Raw genomic sequence first — 17,085 nt, 5'->3', positions numbered from 1 at the left:
GGGGGTTAGAGTAGGCGAACAACAGTTTCCATGGAAACAAGAGCCAGTCACTAGGCACAGGAGCTGAGAACTTATCTCTAGAATCTGGGAACGGGGAGGGAGAGAAGGGTGGATTTTCCCATCTGATGCTGGAGTTTTCAGCTCCTCTGTTGAATTGTCTGAGCTCTCAGGGCTGTTTCTCACTTTCAGCATGTCCCACGTGCACAAAGGTCCTCAGTCTGGACCCCAGGGCTCAAGGTGGAAGGCCTCTGCCCCATTCCTGGGGGCTCCCCAGCTTCTCTCTCTTACTCCTCCATAATCCAGACAAATCTAAGTGGAAGCCTGGTCCCATCCCCAGGGAGGGAAACTGATCTCAATGCCTGAGAGGGACAAAAGCACCAGTGGAAAGGAGGGAGGAGGGAGGCTCCCAGCCCTCCCACTGTCCTGCAGGCCCATCTGCCTGTGCACATTTACCCTCTTGGGGGCCAGGACACCCCCAGGCATGCTTGGTAGTGTGACATCGAAGGCTCCCAGGAGCCTTACGACCAAGTGTCCCAGCAGGCCTGTGCTTATGAAACCCAAATGGGGTAGGGAAGGGGCTGGGAACTCTGAGGAACTTGCAGGGGAGCAGTGTGTGGAGCTGTGGCGAGAGCGGCTCAGTGAGCCAAACAGGGTGCCCAGGAAGGCCTGGGGACCGTAGATCTCAGAGAAAATGGCACACGAGAGGAAGTAGGGATGCCTGGGAGGTTTGGGGGTATTACAAGGGTCACGGGAGGCCGTGGGAGCTATCACTGGGTTGTGGGGGGTCTCAGTTCCCCTCCCATCCTCAGGTACTTGGTACTCACCTGCCTTTCCTCTTGTCCAGGTGAGCACTGTGAGGTGAGTGCTCGCTCAGGCCGTTGCACCCCGGGTGTCTGCAAGAATGGGGGCACCTGTGTCAACCTGCTGGTGGGCGGTTTCAAATGTGATTGCCCATCTGGAGACTTTGAGAAGCCCTACTGCCAGGTGACCACGCGCAGCTTCCCTGCCCGCTCCTTCATCACCTTTCGTGGCCTGCGCCAGCGTTTCCACTTCACCCTGGCCCTCTCGTGAGTGGCTGGGCGCTGGGGGTAGGGAGCAGGCCTGGTGGGCGTCGGAGGTGCCTCCTGTTCTGTGGATGAAGTAAGAGGTCAGGCATCGAAAGAGCGTAGAGCAGGCTGCCAGCAGAGCCAGGAGCTCTTGGAGTTGCCTGTGGTTCTGCCAGCAGATCTCCCTCCCCTGCGCTGGTTAGGTGGTGGGGGTGCTGGCATCAAGGTGGATACCCCATTCCCTGCCCCCATCCCCAACTCCTGTTCAGGTTTGCCACAAAGGAGCGTGACGGGTTGCTGTTGTACAATGGGCGTTTTAATGAGAAGCATGACTTTGTGGCCCTCGAGGTGATCCAGGAGCAGGTCCAGCTCACCTTCTCTGCAGGTGATCACAGTTGCCCCCCATCCTTGCCCATCTTCCAAAGACCCCGAGTCTCCCAGCCCCTGACCCCAAGCCACATACTCTAATCAGCCAAACCTGGGCCCAGCCCCAGCCACTGGCACCCCAACCCTGCCATTCCCAGCCCTCGTCTGGCATCCCAGCTCAGCTGATCCTTTCCCCAGGGGAGTCAACCACCACGGTGTCCCCATTCGTGCCCGGAGGAGTCAGTGATGGCCAGTGGCATACGGTGCAGCTGAAATACTACAATAAGGTGGGTGTGGAGGGCACAGAGGGTTGGGGTTCTGTTCTTGCCTCAGGTGCTTACGCAGCCCTGAATGGCACTGCCTCCAGGCTTGGGTGGGCTGGTCAGGGCATTTCTGGCTGAGAGGAAGGGAGCGGCTGGGAAGGTACCACCTTGCTGGGCATTCCCACCCCACTGGGCACTGCTTGATGCTCCCTGTTCCACTAGGCAGCCGCAGACTTGGACACTGAGGAAGGTAGTTACATGCATAAACCGTGTGAGCACACGTGTGTATATGCATGTATGTACGTGTGTCTGGGCGTGTGGGTGCACACAGAGGCACCCAGTGCGTGCTGGCCGTGAACCTAGTGGGCTCCGCATCAAGTGTCCCCCGTCTCTGCTCTTTCCTGTCCACAGCCACTGTTGGGTCAGACAGGGCTCCCGCAGGGCCCATCAGAGCAGAAGGTGGCCGTGGTGACCGTGGATGGCTGTGACACAGGGGTGGCCTTGCGCTTCGGATCTGTCCTGGGCAACTACTCCTGTGCTGCCCAGGGCACCCAGGGTGGCAGCAAGAAGTGAGCAGGGAAAAGGGCCAGGGATGGGGTGAAGTGAGGGCAGGGCCAGGCAGGGAGGGAAGGTGGAGAGGGTGGGCTTTTGGGGGCTCCCTCCCTTTGCCTCCCTTAGCCCCTGCTCAGCCCTGGGGATGGGGTCAAGACTGGGGAATCAGAGCAAGGTCCTGTGGGGCAGTCTGGGGAGGGGGCCGAGTGTTCGACAAGAACAGTTCCAGGTGGGGGTGACCCCCTTCCTGAGCACTACTCTGCAGGGCCCGTCGGACACCTGCCTAGGCCCTTCCTGTCTCCGGCCTGGTGGCAGAGCAAGCAGAGGACCGGAAGCTCCCAGCCCTCGCTTGTGCTGCCACCATCTTTGCTCCCCCAGGTCTCTGGATCTGACGGGGCCCCTACTACTAGGCGGAGTGCCTGACCTGCCTGAGAGCTTCCCAGTCCGAATGCGGCACTTCGTGGGCTGCATGCGGAACCTGCAGGTGGACAGCCGGCGCATAGACATGGCTGACTTCATTGCCAACAATGGCACTGTGCCTGGTATGGGCGCCCAGGGTGGAGCCAGGCTGGGATCCCAGTGCTGAGGGGAGGCGCCGTGCCTGGTGTGAAGATGCCAGAATGCAGGGTCTCAGAGGCCTCTTAGCCGCTGCCACAGAATTCCTCTTTACAGCCCCAGCTCAGGTCCACTGAGACACCTTCTCTCCATTCCAGGCTGCCCTGCCAAGAAGAACGTGTGTGACAGCAACACTTGCCACAATGGGGGCACCTGCGTGAACCAGTGGGACGCGTTCAGCTGCGAGTGCCCCCTGGGCTTCGGGGGCAAGAGCTGCGCCCAGGGTAGGAGGGGCGGCTGTTGGAGGCTGAGGCCTGGGTGCCATCAACCGTCTGGGAATTGGCAGGGTTGGGGCAGGCGCTGGGCAGGGCTCCGCTGAGCCGGGCTGTGGGTGGAAAAGCGTGTCTGGGCAGAGCCCTGAGAGGGCAACACAGGAGACAAAGGGGCCAGTCAGAGGCAGGCCTGGGCACAGCGTGGGGCGGGCCCAGGGCAGGTACGTACTTTGGAAGGCGGAGCTGATGAGGGGAGTGGGCTCTGCCTCCCATGCAGCCGCCACCGCTGAGCATCATGCCCCCGGGCCCTCCACGGCTCCACCCGTCACAGTCTGTCTTTTCCTGCCTCCCCAGAAATGGCCAATCCACAGCACTTCCTGGGCAGCAGTCTGGTGGCCTGGCATGGCCTCTCGCTGCCCATCTCCCAACCCTGGCACCTCAACCTCATGTTCCGCACTCGCCAGGCCGACGGTGTCCTGCTGCAGGCCATCACCAGGGGGCGCAGCACCATCACCCTACAGGTGATGCAGGGAAGAGCCGGCTGGCCCTGGCCTGGCCATAGGGCCCTGGTAGCCTCTAGGGGGCTGGACAGAAGTGGCTGGGCAGGTCCTGGGCAGGGGTGGGGACAGGTAGAGGCCACTGGATCCATTGGGAAGGTCAATGCTGCCACCTATTGGGCCTGAAGGAAATAAATACGCTTTCCTCTCTGTGGCCTGAGCTGGGCAGCAGGATGGGTTTGGTGGTCCAGAAAGGGGAACTGTGGACTGGAGAAGAGTGATTAAGGCCGTTTGCTGACCCTGCTTTCTTTCCTCCTGGTGTCAGCTACGGGAGGGCCACGTGGTGCTGAGCGTAGAGGGCACAGGGCTCCAGGCCTCCTCTCTCCGTCTGGAGCCAGGTCGGGCCAATGACGGTGACTGGCACCATGCACAGCTGGCACTGGGAGCCAGTGGGGGGCCCGGCCATGCCATTCTATCCTTCGATTATGGGCAGCAGAGAGCAGAGGGCAACCTGGGCCCCCGGCTGCATGGTCTGCACCTGAGCAACATAACAGTGGGCGGAGTACCTGGGCCAGCCGGCGGTGTGGCCCGTGGCTTTCGGGGCTGTTTGCAGGTGAGTGTCCTGCCCTGCCCTCCCATCTTCCCTACCACCTTCAGCCCTGCTCCACTGAGGGCAACACTGCTCCTGTCCCTCCCAGGGTGTGCGGGTGAGCGATACGCCGGAGGGGGTTAACAGCCTGGATCCCAGCCGTGGGGAGAGCATCAACGTTGAGCAAGGCTGTAGCCTGCCTGACCCTTGTGACTCAAACCCGTGTCCTGCCAACAGCTATTGCAGCAATGACTGGGACAGCTATTCCTGCAGCTGTGATCCGGGTATGCTAAGGATCCAGGGCAACAGGCAGGTTATCAGGTGCCTGGGGCCACATGCTGGCTCTGCTTGTGACTTGGGGCATGGGGCATCACATCACCTCTCTGAACCTTAGTCATCTACACAGCAAAGCCATAGCCAGCTGATAGGATGCTATGTGGGAAGAAATAGATGAAGGTGGGTTTCATGGAAGACGGTGCGAGGGGAGGGTGGGGGAATGAGCCTCTCTGGTCCTTCTGGTCCCAGGTTACTATGGTGACAACTGTACTAATGTGTGTGACCTGAACCCGTGTGAGCACCAGTCCGTGTGTACCCGCAAGCCCAGTGCCCCCCATGGCTATACCTGCGAGTGTCCCCCAAATTACCTTGGGCCATACTGTGAGACCAGGTAAGCAGACCAGGGCGTGTGGCAGCAGGTCCCAGTGGCTGCTGCTCCTCTCTGTGTGTTCCTTAGAGCCCTGAAAGCCTGGCTGATCCACAGCCAGGGTCAGAAGGGCCACACAGGGCTCACCTAGGTTAGGTGGGAGTGGCAGGGGGAGCTCATGCCTGCCTGGATCCCTCTCTGCAGAATTGACCAGCCTTGTCCCCGTGGCTGGTGGGGACATCCCACATGTGGCCCATGCAACTGTGATGTCAGCAAAGGCTTTGACCCAGACTGCAACAAGACAAGCGGCGAGTGCCACTGCAAGGTGACAGCCCCAAACAAGCCCCCACTGTGGCCACTTGGGCCTCTGTCCACATCTCCTGGGCCCTAGAGGGGAGGCTATAGAGATGGGTCTTCCTGCAGAGTCGAGGGCCTTGTGCCTTTGCTCTCACAGGCAGGGCCGTTGACCACTTACCTTCATGTGTCTGAGATGCAGGGGGACCCTGGGCCAATGTGTAACCCATGGGCTCTGGGCCTGGTGTGGTGGCGGTTTGCAGCCTGTTCTGATTGTGTGACATCTCGCTGATGGGCTCAACTCCAAAGCATTGCTAGTGTTAATTATTATTATTATTATTTTGAGACGGAGTCTCGCTCTGTCGCCCAGGCTGGAGTGCAGTGGCAGGATCTCAGCTCACTGCAAGCTCCGCCTCTCGGGTTTATGCCATTCTCCTGCCTCAGCCTTCTGAGTAGGTGGGACTACAGGCGCCCGCCACCTCGCCTGGCTCGTTTTTTGTATTTTTAGTAGAGATGGGGTTTCACCGTGTTAGCCAGGATGGTCTCGATCTCCTGACCTCGTGATCCACCTGTCTCGGCCTCCCAAAGTGCTGGGATTACAGGCTTGAGCCACCGCGCCCAGCCAATTATTTTGAATGCTGCTCCTGAGGGGACCTGAGGTCGGGACCCCCTCCAGAGGGGCCACAGCTGAGAGGACCCATGAGCATCCTGGGAAGAGAGCCTGGCCAGTGACACCCTTCCTCCCTCCTTTCTCAGGAGAACCACTACCGGCCCCCAGGCAGCCCCACCTGCCTCTTGTGTGACTGCTACCCTACAGGCTCCTTGTCCCGAGTCTGTGACCCTGAGGACGGCCAGTGTCCATGCAAGCCAGGTGTCATCGGGCGTCAGTGTGACCGCTGTGACAACCCTTTTGCTGAGGTCACCACCAATGGCTGTGAAGGTGTGGCTCCTGGGACGGGTGGGCAGCCCTCTTCACAGTGTGCTAGGCACCTGCACCCCAGGGAAGCCAGGAAGGGGCTGGTTGCAGTCCTGGGGAGACCTAGGGAGGGCTGGGGATCCTGGGCAGGACCGCAGAGGGAGAGGTGCTCCTGGGTGACCATGTGCTCTTCCCCGCAGTGAATTATGACAGCTGCCCACGAGCGATTGAAGCTGGGATCTGGTGGCCCCGTACCCGTTTCGGGCTGCCCGCTGCTGCTCCCTGTCCCAAAGGCTCCTTTGGTAGGTGTTGGAGGCCCCAGTGTGATATTAAGGACATGGCCTCTGCTGTTAGTGGGATGAGGGCAGGAAGCTCCCGGCTGAAGATCGGGGGACCCTGCTTTCCGGCCTCCAGGTCCTGGGATTTCATTTCCCATCTTCCTTGGCTCACGGTCCCCCTTCCCCTGTTGCCCAATTGTGTCTACATCTTGGACTTTTTTTTTTTTCTTTTTTCTGAGACAGAGTCTCTCACTGTCACCCAGGCTGGTGTGCAGTGGCCCAATCTTTGCTCACTACCACCTCTGTCTCCCAGGTTCAAGCAATTTTCCTGCCTCAGCCTCTGGCTGCCATCACACCTGGCTAATTTTTTGTTGTTGTTGTTTTGGTATTTTTAATAGAGACAGAGTTTCACCATGTTGGCCAGTCTGATCTCGAACTCCTGACCTCATGATCCGCCTGCCTCGGCCTCCCAAAGTGCTGGGATTACAGGCGTGAGCCACTGCGCCCCGCCACGTCTTGGACTCCCATTTTTTTTTTTTTTTTTTTTGAGACGGAGTCTCGCTCTGTCATCAGGCTGCAGTGCAGTGGCGTGATCTCGGCTCTCTGCAACCTCCACCTCATGGGTTCAAGTGATTCTTCTGCCTCAGCCTTCCGAGTAGCTGGGACTACAGGTGTGTGCTACCATGCCCAGCTAATTTTTTGTATTTTTTTAAGTAGAGACAGGGTTTCACCGTGTTGGCCAGGATGGTCTCAAATCTCTTGACCTCGTGATCAGCCTGCCTCAGCCTCTGAAAGTGCTGGGATTACAGGCATGAGCCACTGCATCCATCCCACATCTTGGACTCTTAACAAAAATGCTGAAAAACCTGCACAGTGCTCGGCATAGGACTGCGCTAGAGATTCAAAGATGAATCATGCAGGGTTCCCATTGTCAGCTCACCACCGAGTCCTGGAGTTATGCCACCACAAAGGCAGACAGTCTGGGGTGTAGGGGTGTTGGCTGCTGACCCAGGAGACCCAGCCCAGTATGGGGGATGGCGCTGGTCCTGGACTGGCGATGAGCAGGTTCATAGGCAGGAAGTGGCGGAGAGCAGAGTGGTGACTGGAGACAGGCAGGATGAGGGCTCAAGGAGGTCACATGCCCTGTTCCCCCAGAGCCCCGTGTGGACCGATCTTGCAGAGATGTTTGGCCCTGGTGTTCCACATACCTGTCTTCCTGTTTCACCAGGGCCCTTGTTTGCTAGTCGCTGTCCCTGGCCTGTGAGGTGCTGGCTTCCAGCAGAACCTGTCAGCCAGTCTCAGGGGCTTCCTGTGTGTCTCCCTGAGGGCAGCCCTTTTGGCTTCCTTCCCCCAGGGACTGCTGTGCGCCACTGTGATGAGCACAGGGGGTGGCTCCCCCCAAACCTCTTCAACTGCACGTCCATCACCTTCTCAGAACTGAAGGGCTTCGTAAGTGAACCGCCTCATTGCCATCTTTTCCCTCTCCTTCATGCTGAGTCTCACTTGCCCCTACTCCCATCTTTGAGAAACGGGATTCTGGAATTCCAGCCTGTGTGTTCCTGGTCTCCCAGCTGGAAAGGCCATCTCTCCCCTCCTGAGGTCCTTTTGCCCCAGAGTTCCTGTCCTCACTCCTGCTCCTCCACTCCCTCCTGTCTAGGCCGAGCGGCTACAGCGGAATGAGTCAGGCCTAGACTCAGGGCGCTCCCAGCGGCTGGCCCTGCTCCTGCGCAATGCCACGCAGCACACAGTTGGCTACTTCGGCAGCGACGTCAAGGTGGCCTACCAGCTGGCCACACGGCTGCTGGCCCACGAGAGCGCCCAGCGGGGCTTCGGGCTGTCTGCCACGCAGGACGTGCACTTCACTGAGGTGGGGCTTGGAGGTTGCAGGGCTGGCTGGTTAGATGGGGGTCATGGTGAGTGAGCCTGCTCATGGCAACCTGGAGGGCAGAGGGTGCCTTCCCATCCCACCTACGAGGAGCTCCCTGCTGGCAGGAGGCCTCCGTGAAACCCGTGACCCTTGGCCCAGCCCTCTTCCCAACCCTTCTCATAGTAAGGTGTGTGTGCTGGGGCATGGTCTGACCCGGAACAGAGGCCTGCCTGTGGTACCACGGGCTGGGATGAAGCAGTATCTCAAGACATCTGTGTGGGTCCAGGCACAGGGCTGGGAAGCTCTTATGTAGAGAATGAGGAGGAGGGCGAAGGGGCAGAGCATCCGGTGACCTGAGTGGGCAATGCGGTCCAGGAGCATTTCAGGGGAGGCAACGGTGAGCGCAGAGGGAGGGGCCTGCTGGGGAGCGGGGGCTGGCCCGGGCACAGGCCGGGGCTCTGTGGTGGGGATATCAGGTGTAGGCTGTGAGCACACCCACCGTGACCTTGCCCACCGCAGAATCTGCTGCGGGTGGGCAGCGCCCTCCTGGATGCAGCCAACAAGCGGCACTGGGAGCTGATCCAGCAGACAGAGGGTGGCACCGCCTGGCTGCTCCAGCACTATGAGGCCTATGCCAGCGCCCTGGCCCAGAACATGCGGCACACCTACCTAAGCCCCTTCACCATCGTCACACCCAACATTGGTGAGGCTGGTGCCAACAGGGGTTTGTGGAGGGAGTCCCCGACAAGGAAGGGTGGCTGTGCTGGGGTCCTGCCTGCCTCACAGGTCCTATCTGTGACCATCTCCTTCCTTAGTCATCTCTGTAGTGCGCTTGGACAAGGGGAACTTTGCTGGGGCCAAGCTGCCCCGCTATGAGGCCCTGCGTGGGGAGCGGCCCCCGGATCTTGAGACAACAGTCATTCTGCCGGAGTCTGTCTTCAGAGGTCAGTGGTGTGGCCATGGATGAAGTTGGGAGCTGGACCCCAGTGTCTGTGCAGGCCCCACAGAGGGCAGGGCCCAGCTAAGTGTGACAGTGTCCCCTCCCAGAGACGCCCCCCGTGGTCAGGCCCGCAGGCCCCGGAGAGGCCCAGGAGCCAGAGGAGCTAGCACGGCGACAGCGACGGCACCCGGAGCTGAGCCAGGGTGAGGCTGTGGCCAGCGTCATCATCTACCGCACCCTGGCCGGGCTCCTGCCCCATAACTATGACCCTGACAAGCGCAGCCTGAGGTCAGTGGCTAGAGGACAGGTGTGGGTGGGGCCGTGGGTCAGGCGGTGAGTGCTGAGGCATGGAGGGGGTCGGGGGCGTCTCCCCAGTCATGTGACTGCTGTGGTGACTGTGCACCTGCCTGCCCTACATCAGAGTCCCCAAACGCCCGATCATCAACACGCCTGTGGTGAGCATCAGTGTCCATGACGATGAGGAGCTTCTGCCCCGGGCCCTGGACAAGCCCATCACGGTGCAGTTCCGCCTACTGGAGACAGAGGAGCGAACCAAGCCCATCTGTGTCTTCTGGAACCACTCGATCCTGTGAGCCTGCACTACCCTCGCCCCCCCCGCCCCCAAGGCTTTGGGCTGAAAGCCCAGGCCCCTGCATCCCTCACCTTCCTTGTCTTCCTGACCCTGCCTGCCTCACACAGGGTCAGTGGCACAGGTGGTTGGTCGGCCAGAGGCTGTGAAGTCGTCTTCCGCAACGAGAGCCATGTCAGCTGCCAGTGCAACCACATGACGAGCTTTGCTGTGCTCATGGATGTGTCTCGGCGGGAGGTCGGGCCCACAGGGGCAGCTGCAGAGCCGTGGGTGGGCACTCAGGCCATGGGGCTGGGTGCTCAGGTCCTGCTCTTCCTAATTCCCTGGCCCCCTGCCACCCACTCTGCAGAATGGAGAGATCCTGCCACTGAAGACACTGACATATGTGGCTCTAGGTGTCACCTTGGCTGCCCTTCTGCTCACCTTCTTCTTCCTCACTCTCTTGCGTATCCTGCGCTCCAACCAACACGGCATCCGACGGAACCTGACAGCCGCTCTGGGCCTGGCTCAGCTGGTCTTCCTCCTGGGAATCAACCAGGCTGACCTCCCTGTAAGATGCTGCTACTGCCCAGAGACTGTCCCCACCTTCTCAGGCTCCCTTCCCAGCCCCCACTGGCAACCCCTGCTCCTTCACCATGAACTCTAATAAGGTGCCTAGTGCAGCGCCTGGCCCAGGATTTCCTCTTCTCCAGCTCCCCCGGGATCCCCCAGCATCCTACAGGCACCTGCCTCTGGCCCAGGCTTCCCTGGAAGCAGTTCCCAACACCCAGGCCCTCCTCCCTGCCTGACCCAAAGCAGAGCCTGTCCTCTGGGTGGGCCCCGGTCACTGACCTGCCCTGGCCTGGGCCCTCAGTTTGCCTGCACAGTCATTGCCATCCTGCTGCACTTCCTGTACCTCTGCACCTTTTCCTGGGCTCTGCTGGAGGCCTTGCACCTGTACCGGGCACTCACTGAGGTGCGCGACGTCAACGCCGGCCCCATGCGCTTCTACTACATGCTAGGCTGGGGTGTGCCTGCCTTCATCACAGGTACCCCCACCCATTCCCGGCTTTGGGGTCCCACATCCCTAGGTCCACCTTTGTTCCCTGTTCTCCCCACCCACATACAGGCCCTGAGGCCCCACATCCCTATGCCCCAGACCAGCTTATTCACAGGTGTCCCTCTGCTTTAACCCAGACCCTGAGGCCGCCACCCAGGTGTTGCTTCCCTAGCCTGGGGAGGACACAGGGGCCGATGGTGGGCAGAACCCTTTTCCATGCTTTGTGCCTGGACCTGTGAGCCCACCTGCCTGCGGCCCTACTTCCCAGGCCCCTCACCACCCCTCGCCTGCTCCCATCTGTCTCCATGCTCCAGGGCTAGCCGTGGGCCTGGACCCCGAGGGCTATGGGAACCCTGACTTCTGCTGGCTCTCCATCTACGACACGCTCATCTGGAGTTTTGCTGGCCCAGTGGCCTTTGCGGTCTCGGTGAGTGCTGGCAGGTGGGTTGGGTGTCACCTGTGGCCCTCCTTTGCTGTCCTCCTGCTACTGGGGCCATGTGTCCTCAGGACTCCCTTTAGGAACAGCTGAGGCCACAGGGCCCTGTGGGCTGGGTAGAAGCTGTTTGTCCCCACTGAGCACCCCACGTCCTCTGCCCCTGCCTAGATGAGTGTCTTCCTGTACATCCTGGCGGCCCGGGCCTCCTGTGCTGCCCAGCGGCAGGGCTTTGAGAAGAAAGGTCCTGTGTGAGTATAGGGTTGGGGTGCCTGGGCCGTGGGCAAGCACCAGCATGGGAGGCCTTATGGCCAGACTCATGGCCTGTCCCTATCCCCAGCTCGGGTCTGCAGCCCTCCTTCGCCGTCCTCCTGCTGCTGAGTGCCACGTGGCTGCTGGCACTGCTCTCTGTCAACAGCGACACCCTCCTCTTCCACTACCTCTTTGCTGCCTGCAATTGCATCCAGGTACCTGGCCCAGCCTGTGGAGAAGGGAGGCACCTGGGCTGTGGGTGCCTGAATATGCACAGACCATTGCTGCCTCTTGCCTGCCAGGGCCCCTTCATCTTCCTCTCCTATGTGGTGCTTAGCAAGGAGGTCCGGAAAGCACTCAAGCTTGCCTGCAGCCGCAAGCCCAGCCCTGACCCTGCTCTGACCACCAAGTCCACCCTGACCTCGGTGAGGGAGCCAGGGGTCTTAGGCGGGTGGTGAAGGGAGGGAGATGTAGGAGGCCCAGTGAGCCTGTACTTTCGGCCCACTCCCCTTTCCCTTTTCTCCATCCCTTCCTGGAAGGTGGAATGGGGGGTGAAATGGTATGTTTGGCCTGGGGAGGAGATGTTGGAAAGGGTGTGTAGGATTTTGACTTGAGGGAGATGGGTCTGAGACAGATAATCAAGTGTTAAGTGCCTTGCACCTGAGAATATCTCACGCATTTTAGTGAATTTTCTGTCTCCCAAGGTGCTCTCAGGAGACAATTTCTGGTCCCATCTTTTACAGAGCCATTATATAGTGAGTCCAGGATCCCTGGGGGTATGCAGGGGTGGCATAGCTGTGGCAGTGCTATGACCGCTGCCAGGCCTCAATATGGGGGCAGCAGAGAAGCAGGGCCCCCTCTTTCAGCCCTGAGCATGTGGAAGGTGAAACTTAGGGCAAGTTCCCTCCACCCTCCTACTTCCCAGCCTGGGGCCAGCCATCCCACTGCCCGCCCGCTGACCTCTCTGTTCCCTGCCTAGTCCTACAACTGCCCCAGCCCCTACACAGATGGGCGGCTGTACCAGCCCTACGGAGACTCGGCCGGCTCCCTGCACAGCGCCAGCCGCTCGGGCAAGAGTCAGCCCAGCTACATCCCCTTCTTGCTGAGGTGAATCCTGGAAATGGGAGGGTGGAGGAGGGGAGGAGGGGCCCACGCGTGCTGGACTCGGGCCAGCCAGCCGTTGGTAGTTGAGGAGCACACACTGTGGCTGACATGCGGGCCAGCTTGGATTAGCAGCTGTAAGGGACCCACGGCTGGAACCAGGATCCCAGGGGAGAGGAGAGACGGGGACCCTGGGCAAGGGGCCAGGCTGACCCCCAGCATGGTCTCGCCTTCCTAGGGAGGAGTCCACACTGAACCCTGGCCAAGGGCCCCCTGGCCTGGGGGATCCAGGCAGCCTGTTCCTGGAAGGTCAAGACCAGCAGCATGGTGAGGATGGCAAGACTCCGGCCGCCCAGCGGGGCGGTTGGCTGGCTTTTACTGAAGGTGGGTGGAGGTGGCTGGGCTGGCTGTGATCTCTCCCTGGCCTCCTAGATCCCGACACAGACTCCGACAGTGACCTGTCCTTAGAAGATGACCAGAGTGGCTCGTATGCCTCTACCCACTCATCAGACAGTGAGGAGGAAGAAGAGGAGGAGGAAGAGGAGGCTGCCTTCCCTGGAGAGCAGGGCTGGGATAGCCTGCTGGGGCCTGGAGCCGAGAGACTGCCCCTGCACAGTACCCCCAAGGGTGGGCCAACACCAGGGCTGTAGCCTTTGGGGCCAGTGGGAGGAGAATGGGCCTGGGGTTCTTGGGAAGCAGGACTAGGGTGGTGGCTTCCTGGCTATCGGCCCTCTGTGGGCCTCATCTACTTCCTTTCCCCACCAGATGGGGCCCCAGGGCCTGGGAAGGCCCCCTGGCCAGGAGACTTTGGGACCACAGCAAAGGAGAGTAGTGGCAATGGGGCCCCTGAGGAGCGGCTGCGGGAGAATGGAGATGCCCTGTCTCGAGAGGGGTCCCTAGGCCCCCTTCCAGGCTCTTCTGCCCAGCCTCACAAAGGTGAGTGGGGCACCCCCAGCTGCCGCGCTCCCCTCGTCAGCAGCCTCACACCTCACATTCTCCTGTGGCTGCACCTCACAGCCCCGCCCCGGCCCGCAGGCATCCTTAAGAAGAAGTGTCTGCCCACCATCAGCGAGAAGAGCAGCCTCCTGCGGCTCCCCCTGGAGCAATGCACTGGGTCTTCCCGGGGCTCCTCTGCCAGTGAGGGCAGCCGGGGCGGCCCCCCTCCCCGCCCACCGCCCCGGCAGAGCCTCCAGGAGCAGCTGAATGGGGTCATGCCCATCGCCATGAGCATCAAGGCAGGCACGGTGGATGAGGACTCATCAGGTTCCGAGTGAGTGTGGCCGGGTGGGTGGGATGGGGTGCAGCCCCGCGGAGGCCCCACCTGGGCCCCGAGCTGCCTCCGGGCCTCCCCAGGCGACTCTGGTTGGCATTCGGAGGACAAATGTGCGAACTGGCCCAGCTCCCTTACTATGCCGTGCCCACAAACCATGGTGCCTTGCGGGGCGGGCCACCCCTCCTGGGCTCTACACAGTGTAGCCCAGCCTAGGGCAGAATGCGGGAGGATGGGGAGCTGGGGGTGCTTTCCTGTTTCCTTCGTCTGGTGAAAGCTTTCACTCTCTCCTCTGTTTCAACTAACCCTCTGTCTGCCTTTTCTGCCACTTTCCTTTCCTGCCTCTCCAGATTTCTCTTCTTTAACTTCCTGCATTAACCCTGGGCTGTGGCTCCTACGCCCGAGGCTCCCTTCCCTTCCCCAGCCGCACTCATGCCCTGCTCCTGTCTTGTGCTTTATCCTGCCCCGCTCCCCATCGCCTGCCCGCAGCAGCGACGAAACGTCCATCTGAGGAGCCTGGGCCTTGCCAGGAGGGGTACCCACCCCACCTAAGGCCGTCTAGTGCCAACTCCCCCCCTACCATTCCCCTCACTGCACTTTGGACCCCTGGGGCCAACATCTCCAAGACAAAGTTTTTCAGAAAAGAGGAAAAAAAGAATTTATAAAAGGATCTCCACTCTTCATGACTTCAGGGATTCATTTTTTTTTATACGCTGGAAATTGACTCCCCTTTCCCTTCCCAAAGAGGATAGGACCTCCCAGGATGCTTCCCAGCCTCCCCTCAGTTTCCCATCTGCTGTGCCTCTGGGAGGAGAGGGACTCCTGGGGGGCCTGCCCCTCATTCGCCATCACCAAAAGGAAAGGACAAAGCCACATGCACCCAGGGCGTCACACCCTTCGGGCTGCACCCGGGCAGGCCTCAGAACGGTGAGGGGCCAGGGCAAAGGGTGCGCCTCGCCCTGCCCGCGCTGCCTCTCCCAGGAACTGGAAAAGCCCTGTCTGGCGAGGGGGCAGAAGGACTCAGTGCCCCCGGACCCCCAAATGCTGCATGAACACATTTTCAGGGGAGCCTGTGCCCCCAGGCGGGGGTCGGGCAGCCCCAGCCCCTCTCCTTTTCCTGGACTCTGGCCGTGCACGGCAGCCCAGGTGTTTGCTCAGTTGCTGACCCAAAAGTGCTTCATTTTTCCTGCCCGCCCCGCACCTGGGGCAGGCCAGTCATGTGTTAAGTTGCGCTTCTTTGCTGTGGTGTGGGTGGGGGAGGAAGAGTAAACACAGTGCTGGCTGGGCTGCCCGGAGGGTGCTCAAGCACAGGTTTCAAATCTGGGTCCTGGTGTCCACTCACCCACCCGCCCCCAAAATCAGACAAATGCTACTTTGTCTAACCTGCTGTGGCCTCTGAGACGTGTTCTATTTTTAACCCCTTCTTGGAATTGGCTCTCTTCTTCAAAGGACTAGGTCCTGTTCCTCTTTCTCCCCGACTCCACCCCAACTCCCTGTGAAGAGAGAGTTAATATATTTGTTTTATTTATTTGCTTTTTGTGTTGGGATGGGTTCGTGTCCAGTCCCGGGGGTCTGATATGGCCATCACAGGCTGGGTGTGTTCCCAGCAGCCCTGGCTTGGGGGCTCGATGCCCTTCCCCTTGCCCCAGGCCGCCATCTCCCCACCTCTCCTCCCCTCTCCTCAGTTTTGCCGACTGCTTTTCATCTGAGTCACCATTTACTCCAAGCATGTATTCCAGACTTGTCACTGACTTTCCTTCTGGAGCAGGTGGCTAGAAAAAGAGGCTGTGGGCAGGAAAGAAAGGCTCCTGTTTCTCGTTTGTGAGGCCGGCCTCTGGCTTTTCTGCCATGGATTCTCCCCCTGTCTTCTCCCCTCAGCAATTCCTGCAAAGGGTTAAAAATTTAACTGGTTTTTACTACTGATGACTTGATTTAAAAAAATACAAAGATGCTGGATGCTAACTTGATACTAACCATCAGATTGTACAGTTCGGTTGTTGCTGTAAATATGGTAGCGTTTTGTTGTTGTTGTTTTTTCATGCCCCATACTACTGAATAAACTAGTTCTGTGCGGGTACAGCACTGTCACTGTCTGCTTCTGTGTGGCACCCTGTCCTCCCACAGGGAGGAAGTCCTGGTCTCTGGAAAACAAAAGAGCTGGCAGGGCCCAGAAGTCCCCACCAGGAGGTCTGGAGACTCAGACACCACTGGTTGATAAGCCTGTTCCTCGGTCTATGTCCATGACACTGCTCCCAAGTAGCCGGATCAGCCCAGAGCCCATTTCCTGGCATTTCCAAGGAAGACATGGCAGGCAGGCAGGAAAGTGTCCTTTTCACCAGGACAGAAAGGACTTCTATGGTGGGAGAGGCTGCACAGTGCAGGCAGCCTTCCAGCCCAGCCCCTCGGGGCTGAGTCCTAGACAGGGCTGAGTTTTCTGGGGTAGAATTCAAGAGGCAGGGAGGGCTGCATTGAGAGGCTGGTGGGAATTGAATGGTGCTCAGTGACTCAGTGCCTCCTAGCTACACTGCTCAGGGTTGTTTTTTGTTTTTTCCCCATTGGAAAATGAAGCAGCTACTCATACTGAAGCCAAGTGTGTGCTCTGCAACATTACTTCTCGTCCTAAGTTTCATATACGTGTGTGTGTGTGTGTGTATATATATATGAGATATATATTTAAAAGTATATATACTTTTTAAATTTAATAGAGACAGGGGTCTATGTTGATCAGGCTGGTCTCGAATTCCTAGACTCAAGTGATCCTCCCACCTTGGCCTCCCAAGGTGCTGGGGTCACAGATGTGAGTTGCCACATCCGGCCTAGTTCCAAGTTTTGTGTTTCCCAAAGTTCCATTCAATAAACTAGAAAGACGGCCAGGAGTGGTGGCTTACGCCTGTAATCCCAGCACTATGGGAGGCCGAGGCAGACAGATCACCTGAGAGATCAGGAGTTTGAGACCAGCCTGGCCAACATGGTGAAACTCTGTCTCTACTAAAAATACAAAAGAATTAGCTGGGTGTGGTGTGCATGCCTGTAATCCCAGCTACTCCAGAGGCTGAGACAGGAGAACCACTTGAACCGGGGAGGTGGAGATTGCAGTGAACTGAGATGGCACCACTGCACTCCAGCCTGGGTGTCAGAGCGAGACTTCATCCCAAAATAAACAAACAAAAAAACTAGAAAGGGAGTTAACCTGGGGACAATATAGAGTGATGATTAAGAACACAAACCTTGGCCGGGCACGGTGGCTCAAGCCTGTAATCCCAGCGCTTTGGGAGGCCGAGACGGGCGGATCACGAGGTCAGGAGATCGAGACCATCCTGGCT

General features: G+C 59.3%; 1 protein-coding gene across 1 annotated transcript in view; it reads left to right on the top strand.

Annotated features, from left to right (window-relative positions):
- CELSR2 (cadherin, EGF LAG seven-pass G-type receptor 2) overlaps window positions 1-15,841 on the top strand; it is a 34,895-nt gene extending 19,054 nt beyond the window's left edge. Inside the window, 32 exon segments of the mRNA XM_011948160.1 lie at window positions 845-1,067; window positions 1,316-1,431; window positions 1,611-1,699; window positions 2,087-2,244; window positions 2,606-2,769; window positions 2,941-3,066; window positions 3,409-3,575; window positions 3,877-4,164; window positions 4,250-4,424; window positions 4,666-4,807; window positions 4,988-5,108; window positions 5,834-6,017; window positions 6,194-6,295; window positions 7,626-7,720; window positions 7,929-8,138; window positions 8,658-8,841; window positions 8,954-9,082; window positions 9,186-9,366; window positions 9,500-9,667; window positions 9,778-9,904; window positions 10,017-10,217; window positions 10,521-10,695; window positions 11,021-11,133; window positions 11,311-11,390; window positions 11,480-11,606; window positions 11,694-11,816; window positions 12,371-12,498; window positions 12,731-12,819; window positions 12,925-13,119; window positions 13,258-13,428; window positions 13,528-13,762; window positions 14,113-15,841. Coding sequence (XP_011803550.1) covers window positions 845-1,067; window positions 1,316-1,431; window positions 1,611-1,699; window positions 2,087-2,244; window positions 2,606-2,769; window positions 2,941-3,066; window positions 3,409-3,575; window positions 3,877-4,164; window positions 4,250-4,424; window positions 4,666-4,807; window positions 4,988-5,108; window positions 5,834-6,017; window positions 6,194-6,295; window positions 7,626-7,720; window positions 7,929-8,138; window positions 8,658-8,841; window positions 8,954-9,082; window positions 9,186-9,366; window positions 9,500-9,667; window positions 9,778-9,904; window positions 10,017-10,217; window positions 10,521-10,695; window positions 11,021-11,133; window positions 11,311-11,390; window positions 11,480-11,606; window positions 11,694-11,816; window positions 12,371-12,498; window positions 12,731-12,819; window positions 12,925-13,119; window positions 13,258-13,428; window positions 13,528-13,762; window positions 14,113-14,140 — 4,814 coding nt within the window. The 3' untranslated portion in view covers window positions 14,141-15,841.
- Window positions 15,842-17,085: the final 1,244 nt, after the last annotated feature.

Source organism: Colobus angolensis, unplaced genomic scaffold (assembly GCF_000951035.1).
Source record: "Colobus angolensis palliatus isolate OR3802 unplaced genomic scaffold, Cang.pa_1.0 Scaffold273, whole genome shotgun sequence".
In the NCBI taxonomy this organism is placed as follows: Eukaryota; Metazoa; Chordata; class Mammalia; order Primates; family Cercopithecidae; genus Colobus; species Colobus angolensis.
This window is presented reverse-complemented; position numbering and strand designations above follow the sequence as displayed.